This window comes from Phaseolus vulgaris, chromosome 8 (assembly GCF_000499845.2).
Source record: "Phaseolus vulgaris cultivar G19833 chromosome 8, P. vulgaris v2.0, whole genome shotgun sequence".
Classification (NCBI taxonomy): Eukaryota; Viridiplantae; Streptophyta; class Magnoliopsida; order Fabales; family Fabaceae; genus Phaseolus; species Phaseolus vulgaris.
Genome location: NC_023752.2, coordinates 25,516,323 through 25,527,215, shown reverse-complemented (window position 1 = coordinate 25,527,215; position 10,893 = coordinate 25,516,323). Strand labels below are relative to the sequence as shown.

The 10,893-nt window shown below is 43.9% G+C and overlaps 1 protein-coding gene across 1 annotated transcript; it reads right to left on the bottom strand.

Annotated features, from left to right (window-relative positions):
* Window positions 1-7,605: 7,605 nt before the first annotated feature.
* LOC137824820 (uncharacterized) lies at window positions 7,606-8,331 on the bottom strand. Its single transcript, XM_068630498.1, has one exon. It carries the CDS (start codon window positions 8,329-8,331, stop codon window positions 7,606-7,608), a length of 726 nt encoding a protein of 241 aa, XP_068486599.1.
* Between the last annotated feature and the right edge of the window lie 2,562 nt (window positions 8,332-10,893).

The following is a 10,893-nucleotide window of genomic DNA, read 5'->3' as shown; positions in this document are numbered from 1 at the left end:
AGAGTAACGTTTGGTGAGTGCGCCTAGACCAGCCACACCCGACGTTCTCCTAAGAGTATGCAATTTACCCAGATAAGAGAAGCATCCTAGGTTACTCCGCAAGGGCGTAACTTAGGTAGACAAAGAGAGGCGCTAGAGCCCTTCCAGTAAGTGACACGTGTGTGGTTAGATGTAAGTTGCAGGCCTCCACGTGTCATCATCTGAGAGGGGTGCGGTCCAGACAAAAGAGCACTCCGTACCGCTAAAGGTACAGACAAGCGCAGACATGCGCAGACTCTCACGCTCCCCATTGCTGATTCTGAAGGTACGCTTTCTCTGAAAAGCATGACAGGGTTCTGACACATGCCAGAAAAGCATAACAGAATTCTGTTATGCCCAGAAGCAGGGAAAGAGAGATAAAAGGCAGAATCTGAGTGAGAGTGGGAGGGGGGGGAGAAAAAAGAGAGACGAAAAAGATAGTGCAAGTTTTTTCTCACACACACATTACTAGTTTCCAGTTTCTGGTGGTTCTGTTGGACTAACTTGATCGTCGGAGTGCAAACGGCCGCTAGAGGCGCCGTCTGTGTGTTTTGTAGGTCACATTTTGAAGACAGAAAGTTCATGAGGTGATTCTTCAGGAGACGCAGTCGCGAAGACAGGGCAGAGAGTGTTACGAAGCGATTCACCCACGTTCAAGTTGCCGGCAGGATCAGATTCAAAAAGGAAAATACTCAAACATATGATAGGCAAAAGAATTAAAACAGCAAGCAAACTCAAATAAGCCTAAAACAGAAACTTAAATTGCAAGAAATTAAAGAGCTCTTGAAATTAAAGTGCTACACAACTCAAAAATTAAACAAGAACACACCTAAACTCATGATACCACATGATGTGATTCCACTAGCACAATTAGAATGATTCTTGACATTCTTAGGAATCATCTTGAGTTGGTTATGAGATAAACACTTTATCATAGAATTGGATCAAGGTTCTATGAACAAGAACTCACCAAAACTAGTGCCAAAATACAAACTCATATGGAAGTTCCAATTATTGTCAAATTGAACCGATTAAAATGAAAGGAAAAACAATTGCACCAAATAGAATTGACATAGAACTGAAATGAACCGATTAAAATGAACTAAAAGGAAAGAATACTGAAAAGAAGTGCTGGAAATGTAAAAGCACCGAACCAAAATTCAAAATAGAAGAAGAACAGCTGCTGGAAAATGAAAGTGCCGAACCAAAACACAAGAATACAAGCTTAAGACATGAATATCAAAAGAGAAGGAAGGAAGGAGAAGAGAAAGCTCATGAAGATTGATGTATGGTTGGATGATCACGCCACTAGGAGGATGGAGACTCCAAGATAAGTGTGCAAGCCGCCACTTGAGGTAACCATGGAACCATCAAGATAAGACTAGTGAAGAAGGCACAAAGCTCTCCAATGCTCTCTCAAAAATTGAGTATAGTTTCTCTAATCAAAATTCAAATCTGAAATGTACAAGGGCAGCACCTATATTTATAGCCTAGAGGTGCTGAAAAACAAGCTAAGAGAATTCAAAATTCCCTCCTAAAAACAAAAGGAACCGGCGCCTAAACCAAGTCATGAGGAAGGTGTGATCTCTTCTCTCACTTTGGCACCTCCTTATTTACTCCTACACCTATCTACTAATGCACCCCCCCGTCCTAAGACTCCTAACTAAAGACTAAAAGATGCTTTAACAATAGAGGTTTCTAATGTTTCCCTCTAAGCACCTTCAACCAAAGAAATTACAAAAAGAGAAAATAAACGTCCCCTAGCTCCTAAAGCTTTGAACATGCTTCTTGTAAGCCTTTGAGGTGGGCTTTGACCTCCATGGGCGTCCTCCATTTGAGCCTCAACCTCTTCTTGCTCTTGATGATTGGCCTCCATGTCCACTTGAGCTTGATCTCCATCACAAAAAGTCACCCCTTGCGCCACATGCACTCCAAGGAATGAGGACTCACACGATGAAATATCCCTAAGTTGGGTTACAGCGCTGTGAGGCCCTCCACGAGGAATAACGGTCAAGTCAGGAGGACACGTCGCGGGAAGAACAAAAAAATCAATGTTTTCCAGATAGTTTGCCAGGTATGAGGTAATTAAGATTACTTCGAAGTAATTAAGTTTACGTTTCGAACGCTTTAAAGCACTTTAAACGCTTTAAGTGTTTTGAACGTCTTAAAGGCGCTGAACGTTTTATACCTTAAATGCGCTTTAAGACGCTTTGAATGCTAGAGACGTTTAAAGGGAGCTTTAGACGTTGGAGACAGAAAAAAAAAAGATTGAGACTCAGTTGACACACACACACTCTAGTTGCTTGCTCGCGCACCCACTGTACGCACATGCAATTAGGGAAGAAAGGCATTAGTTACTCAGTTATTAGACCACCTTCAGAGCATTCATTCGTGGTGCTCCGATACGGAGGTGTGTCACTTTGATGTTTCTCGCCAGCTGACTTGATCGTCGGAATGCAAACGGCCGCGAGGGTGCCCCTTTGTTCACTTCTTTTCAGGTACACACAGGCGGTGCAGAACGAAGGTTCCCTAGCTCGCGAGGATAAGCCACGCGCAAAGACGACCCTGGTCAAACGGCGGGAACAATACATGTATATCAAAACAGTTTGAACAGAATGAAAGTTATTACATATAAATCAAAGTTAAATACAAGAGTTTCAAGGTGACAAAATTGAAGTGGCAGATGGAAGCAGTTAAGTTGGAGGCATGATCTTGCCATCTACCACTTCGTTGTACACTTAAAACTCGGAGAGGTCGAGATCGGGAAATTTGCAAGCAAACTGCTCCAAAGCAGCCCCAAAGCCTGAGGTAAGAACCTGGGCAGCTTCAAGCTCAAGCTCGTCGATCTTTGTCTTGAACCCACTGTTTTCTTCACGAACCTGGGCAGCCTCAAGTTCAAGCTCGACGATCTTCTTCTTGAGCCCACAGTTCTCCTCGCGCACTTGGGCAAGCTCTGCAGTAGTGTCGTTCAGTTCTTTTGACTTCTTGTCCCAATCCGCTTCGACATTCCCCAGAAGGGTTTCTCTTTTGGTCGACCTCTTCTCCAGTTTAGCCACCTTGGCCTCGTCAGCTTTTCGGGCCTCCTCCAGCTCCGCAATTCTGGTCCTCACAGGAACAAGCTTGCTCTCTAACTCGACGGCGTCTTGAAGTTTGTTGTGCAGTTTCTGGCGCAATTCAGCTTTGTCCTTGCGCAAACTTCGAAGCTCGTCGTTGAGAGTATTTTCCACCTGCGAGAACTCTAGCCCTTGCATCATCATGTCACATTTGACTTTGTCAGCTTCGGCTCTCGCGGTGCTCGCCTCCTCCTGATGAATGCGGTTATCGACTTTGAACTTGCTTAAGGAATCTTTCAGTCCTTCACCGACGATTTGAGGAAGACTCTCGACAACCATGGCGTTTAGGCGCGCGGTGAAGGACTTCAAGGCTTCCTAGAGAGGAGCTGGAAGGGCTGGAGTTGGAGGAGGAGGTGAAGGTTGATTCTCACCACCACCCTCGCAAGGTTGGATGGCGAGGGGAGTCTCGAGGCGTGGTGGTGAGGCGGGTAGTTCCGCTGCAGGTTGAGAAGAAGCTTGCGTATCTACAAGCTGTTCGGGTATAGCTTCAGCAACTGAGACGTTTGAAGCGAGAACATCCCCAGCGGACTCGAAGGGCGTGGAGGCGCTGGGGGGATTCTCGGCGTAGTCCGGGGTGGTGCCTTCAGCTGCTGGTGGCTCAGCTGCAGTCGCCCTTTTCTTCTTATGGACTAGCCCGTCCTCGGTGCTTTCGTCCTCCTCCTCCTCCGGCACCACCCTGGGGGCCTTCCTTTTAGCCTTTTGGGTAGCAGCTTCTTTCGCTCAGGGGCAAGAAGAGCGATGTACCGCCCTGGTAGTCGGAAGTAATGACGTGGCATCAGGATATTGTATAGGCGTGTTGATGGGACGCCTGGCTGGCAGAAGGGATGAGGTCGGGGGGCTCGTGTAGTCGCCAGTTATTAAGTTGGCGTGCTCCGATCTCCCGCACACCAGAACCGGCTGTCACCGGGTTAAAGATGAAGTCGCCAGATGTAAACCCAGGCGACCAAGTGATTAGAGATCGCCGAAACAAGCACATCGCCGAAGATGAAGGCAGATAGACATTTCCCAGCTGGCCAGAGGATGAGGTCGGGGGACAGCTTGCTTGAGCATACACGGTGAAACAGGTGGTGCAGATCATGAAGGCGGCCGGCGAGACCACAGGGAAGGTGTGTACGAAGGCACCCTAACTCGCCAATCCAGAAGAGATCACGCTCCAAGACAACTATGCACTGAGTAGTATCATGCATAAGTAACTTAGCCAAAGGAGAGTCAGAAGTAGCGCCCAAGTCAAGGAGGCTCCAGATGATGGCACGTGTACAGCTGGATGCGAGCCACGTGTCCTAATGTGTAACTGCCAGGAGAGAGAAAGTGCCCAGGTATATAAGAGTTCTCAACGAACTTCTGAGGTACGCGCATTCAGATTGTCTTCTTTACGCTTGCGAGTTCTTGAGTATACTGAGAGAGAACTGGTTCACGGTTCCTTGAGAGAGTTCTTGAGTTTCACTCTTAGTAATTGGTGGTTCAGTCACTGACTTGGGTGTTGGAGTGCGATCGGCCGCAGCGGCGCCGTTCTGTTCTTTTGCAGGTTCTTGAGGTGGATCGCGGCGAAGGACGGAGGCAAACACGGCGCATACGTCGATCCAAGTTTGACGAGGCAAAGCTCCAGCGTTTTGGTCAACAGGCAGGATCATATCAAGCGACAACAGTGGATGGGCCGACCGGGGGAGATTTGCCTTGGGCGGCAGCGGCCTCTGTGACGGAGTTGGGGATGGTTTGGGAGCCCACCGCCAGGTTATGAAATTTGGCAATGGAGCGCAGCTTGGCCATCTTTTCTTTCCCCAACATTGTATCTGCATAAAGAAGCCAATAATCACAAACCAGTCCAATACAAGCAGTGTGAGTTAATGCATGGACTAACCAGTTAAGACTACGTGATAAAATCAGAACAACACAAGCAACATCAAATATAAAAGACAGGGTAAGGCGAGTTCAAGGAAAGGGAACTCGGAGATGAGAGGAAGACAAACCTATATGAAAGTCCAGTTGACTTTCGTGGAATTCATAGGTGATGATGGAGGAGGTGGCCAATGTTATGTTGGAGGAGGCGACTCCTTTCCTGAAGTTGCATAGGTCTTTGTCGAGCTCCCCCATCTTTGCCTTTCCAGTCTTTGTAGGATTGCTGGAAGATGGAGAGGATGAACCTCCCAGCAACCCCGTTGAGGCTGACCCATAGACGATCGCCTGGGTTCTTGGCCTCGAACAAATAAAGGAACACGTCCACCGAAGTTGGGTGTCCCAAGTGCGCGTAGATAATCTGCTATGCCCTGACGAATGCCCAGCTTTTGGGATGAAGCTGGGCGGGGGCTATGTCAAGCTCGGTCAAGAGCTCCCTCTCGAAACGAGTAAAGGGGAAGAGGAGTTTGACCTTCTTGAACATCGTGGCATAGACGAAGCAGAAGGGCTCGCCGTTGCTCCCCTAGTCGTCAGTGCAGATGGGTTCCCCGGGAGGACAAGGATGAACAGTCACCTTGTCATCATGTTCCTTGCTGAAAGAAAGGTGAGCTTGATCACCTTTCTTGAGGCGAAGGACGTCGACGTCGGTGTTGATAGAGGGGGTCTCACCCAGCAAGGCTGAAGTAGCCCATGGATACAGTTGTTTGTAGTCAGGGAGGGGTCTCACAGCTGGGCTGGTTTGAGGTGCGGTTGGTTGGGTCGAGAGGACGCGGGTCTCACGGCCTGGCTCGAAGGGACACTGGGATCCCTTGGTGGATTGCGAGAAGAAGAAGGGTTGGCCCTACGAGTTTTTGTCGGAGGGTTTTGAGAAGATGGAGGAGGGTTTGGAGTGATTTTGGTACGAGCCATCAGAAGAGCTGCAAAGAAGATGAAAAAGGGAAGAGATGAGAGTTTATAAACAAAATGACTCAACAGAAAAGAAGAAGACAGAAAGAACAAGGGGGGGCTCGCAGAGAAAAGGCTAGAAAACCTAGACGCAGGAAAAAGTGAAGTAAAGAACAAAAACAACCCACAACGTATGCTCCAGACAGTTAATGGATAATGCAAACCGATTAAAATGCAGCAAATGTCAGTGGGAAGAGATGAACGGTTACCTTTTGATGATCAGAAGTGTGTTGAGCAAGATGATGATTGAGGGAGACGAAGCGTTCGCTAGAGTATTTCGGGAGTTTAGAGTGAAGAAGAAGATAATGAAACAGTGAAGTGGCACGAAGGTTTTAAGAATTTCGAACGTTGCAAGAAGCGCAAACGGCAACGAATAATAGACGTTGATAAGTCCACGTGTCGTTTGATCGGAGGGGTTGGTGAAATGTCAAATCAGTAAACAGTATGAACGCCAACGCGCAACGCCACATAGGTCGCCAGAAATTCAACTCTTTAGTCTTTTCGCTGGACAAGCCACAACTCAAGACTGGGGGGCTTGTGTACCGATCAGGCCATCGGGTGTGACGACGTGTTTAGTAAGTGACTACGTGGGGCGTGCTTAGCAGGACACGTGGACAAGAGAAAGATGAATGGTCCAGAAGTGAGCATAGTCGCCGTTTGTGGAAGTGGAGTTCTGCAGTGTACATAGTCGGTTGTCGCCAGGTTTTTGTGTCATCGCCATGTTAGATAATGGAAGATCAGATGGTCTGACATCGCCACAAGAAGCACATCGCCGAGTTTCCCAGTAAACTTAGTTGAAGTTGTTGGAGGTTCAGGCGAGTAAGTTCAAGCGTGTAAGTTCAGTAAAGTTGATTGTTACATCAGCATGGAGCGTGAAGGTCGAGTGAGTTGGAGGAAACAGCTTGCTCATCAACAACAGGATTCCCAGAGTGGACATTCGTCGATGGCGAGGTTTCCTCAGCTAGAACATGCATGGCGTAGCATTGAGGAGGGTGGCACTTGCGACGAGCGATATCACAGAGACGGTGTACTTTGTTGCATCCAATACTCGCCTTGTCGGGTGGTGTTCCAGAGCGTATTACGTGCTAGATTACTCCTTGAATAGGAGGCTTGGCCGCGCGGTTGGTTACTACATAGAAATGACGCTCAAGTTATCCCAGCCCTGATGATGACACGTGTAGGGTTGGATGCTGCATAAAAATGACGCTCAAGTTATCCTAGCGCAGATGATGACACGTGTAGGGCTGGGTACTACCTGTTACCCCAGCCCAGATGATGACACGTGCAGGGTTGGATTCGAGCCACGCCTCCAAAGCATAACTGCCTGGAGAGAGAAAAACCTAGGTATAAAGGTAAACTTAACAGAATTTGCAGAGGTACGTTCATTACGGCTCATTGTTTTTTGGGTTGAGAGCACTTTAGTACGGTTCTACAACACTTAGTTTTCTCTCAGTTTTTGGGTGTTCCTGTTACTGACTTGAGCGTCGGAGCGCCACAGGCCGCAGAGGCACCATCTTGTGTTTTCAGGTTCTCAGAGAGACCATCTGCAACGTGGACTTGAAGCGCATGTGGCGTTAAAGATGGTGAAGAAAGATCGTGACGAGGCATCGTTCTTGAGCTTAATGAAGCGGCAGGATCAATTATCATTATTGTTATCGTTTTCATTATTGTTATCGTTATCGTTATTTTTATCGTTATCGTTATTGTTATCATTAAGGTTATTGTTATCGTCCTTGTTATCGTTATCGTTATCTTTATTATTATCGTTATTGTTATTGTTATTGTTATCGTTATCATTATTGTTATCGTTATTGTTTTTGTTATTGTTATCATTATTAATATTGTTATCGTTATTGTTATTGTTATTGTCATCGTTATTGTTGTTGTCATCGTTATTGTTATTGTTATTGTTATTACTATCGTTATCGTTATTGTTATTGAGATCGTTATATTTATCGTTTTTGTTATTGTTATCGTTATCATTATCGTTATTGTTATTTTTATTGTTATCGTTATTACTATCGTTATTGTTATTGTGATTGTTATCTTTATCGTTATTTTTATTGTTATCCATATCATTATCGTTATTGTTATTGTTATCGTTATCATTATCATTATTGTTATTTTTATTGTTATCGTTATCATTATTATTATCGTTATCGTTATTGTTATCGTTATCGTTATTTTTATTGTTATCGTTAGATTTATCTTTATCGTTATTGTGATTGTTATCGTTATTGTTATCATTTTTATTATTGTTATCGTTATTATTATCGTTATCATTATTGTTATCATGTTGGTTATTGTTATCATTATTGTTATCGTTATTGTTATCGTTATTGTTATTGTTTTTCGTTATCATTATTGTTATCGTTATTATTATTGTTATCGTTATTGTTATGGTCATCGTTAATGTTGTTGTCATCGTTATTGTTATTGTTATCGTTATTGTTATCCTTATTGTTATTGTTATTTTTATTTTTATTTTTATTTTTCATGTTGAACATTGATAAATTCTTATTGTTATTGTTATTTTTCATGTTGAACATTGATAAATTATTATTTAATATTCTGGTTTTCATGGTATTCATTTAGAGAATGATATGGCTTTGAATGCAACTTTTGTAACATTTTATTTATATTATGCATAAATCAAATTTAGGCTTCATTACCTTTATTGGAGAATCGAGAGCATTGCTTCAGTGACCTTCAATATCTGTGTATCACACCTCATCATCATTGTGGTGTGCAAAATCGTTTTACTTTTATCCATGGTGGTGGGAGCACGAGTGTCTTCGTTGCACCTATTTGTGATTGTGGAGATTTTGTTGTTTTGAGAACAACAACAACAGAAAAAATGTCGCAAAATGATTTTGGGGTTATCCTAAGTACAAGGTAAAATTTATTCAAATTAGGTTTGATGCAAATTTAAGAATGCTATTTTAAAACATATTAGAAGTGAGATGGTTATAGGCTGTAATAATTTTTTTCAAATGGTGCATTGAATACGTTGACGAAGAAAGAGATGCAACTATTGTCAGATAAAGAAATAAGATATGTCTTTTAAAAAAAAACGTTTGAAGGTCTCCACAAGAAGGATTAAAATCTTATTAATAGAGATATGTTTCCTTTTTTCTAATTAACATTATTTTGTTCTTAATTTTAAAATCACAAATAAATTAACATGTCTTTATCTCTCTTGATTAAATGTAATGGCTTTATATATTTTTTCTTTTACTTAATGTTCATCCTATATTTAAATACCTATTTACTTTTTAGAATATGTTAATTTTTTTTAATAATAATAATGAAAATCAGGATTAATATTTTTTTTTATATATATGTATAATATAATATAAATTAAAGAATCATAGATAATATTAAAATTATCTAAATACATTAATTTAACTAATAAAATTAATTTAAATTAATAAAATAAAAAGTGTACCGCCCTGGTAGTCGGGTATGATGACGTGGCATCCTGCTACAGTGTAGGCGTGTTGACAAGGCGCCAGGTTGGTAAGAAGGGAAGGAAGTCGGGGGGGGCACGCGTAGTCGCCAGTTGTTAAGCTGGCGTGTTCCGACTTCCAGTTTCCCAGAATAGGCGATCGCCAGGTTAAAGATCAAGTCGCCAGATGAAGACCCAGGCGACCAAGCAGTCGGAGATCGCCAGAACAAGCACATCGCCAAAGATGGAGGAGAAGCAGATTATGAAGGTGGCCGGCGAGACCACAGGGAAGGTGTATGAAGGCCCTAACTCGCCAGTTCCAGTAGAGATCGCACTCCTAAGTTAGCTATGCACTGGGCAGTACCATGCATAAGTAACTTAGCCAAAAATGAGAGTAGAAGCAGCGCCAAGTCAGGGAGCCTCCAGATGATGGCACGTGTACAGTCGGATACGAGCCACGTGTCCAAGTCTGTAACTGCCAGGAGAGAGAAAGCCACCAGGTATATAAGAGTTCTTAACAGACTTTCTGAGGTACGCACGTTCAGTTCATACACTTTACGCTTGCGAGTGATAGAGCTGATTGTGAGAGAGGATTTGCACGGTTCTCGTTCTTAGTATTTGGTGATACCGTCACTGACTTGAGCGTCGGAGTGCGATCGGCCGCAGCGGCGCCGTGTCGTTTCTTTACAGGTCGAGTGGGACGTTGTTTGAGCCAATGATTGAGTTACAGTTCGCTGTTCGAAGGGTATTCTTGCGATAAGGTTAGTTGCCTTAAGAATACAAGTTGTTTAAAGTGATTATTGCTTAAGTCTGAATTGGCTCGAGGCAGTTACGTCAAAAGTCGTATTCGCAAAATTGTTAAGTTAAATCCGACAAAGTTAAACATACAAAGAAGGCTAAAGCGCTTAAAAGGAGTCAGGGGAGAGAATATCCAAGTTCTGTGATTGAAATAAGTATCTGTTCAAAACACATATGCACGAGTTTTTATTACAAGGTATATACAAGCGAATTTATAAAGTAGCAGACGGGGTGGAGTTGGTTGAGCCTTCGGCGGGAACGACCTTTCCATCTACTACTTCGTTGTTCAACGACACCATGTTGAGGTCGAGATCGGGGAATAGGCATGCGAATTGTTCCCGAGCGGCTTCGAATCCAGCAACCAGAATCTGAGCAGAGCTTAGCCTAAGTTCTTCAATTTGCCCTTGAAGTTCTTCAACCTGTTTTTTGAGCTCCTTGTTCTGCTGCTCCAGCTCTTCGACCTGTTTTCGGAGTTGTTCGTTGGTCTCTCGAGCATGAAGAAGGTCGTCAGTAACCTTCTTGGATTCCGTTTGAGCCTGGGTCAACTCGGCAGCCATCTTCCCTTTTTCCTTGTTGGCCTCGGCGAGATCAGCCATGGCGTCGTCCCTCGCTTTTTCTACTTGCCCAAGTAGCTTCTCGCGGTCGATCGACCTCTGCTCCAGTTTTTGCACCCTGGCG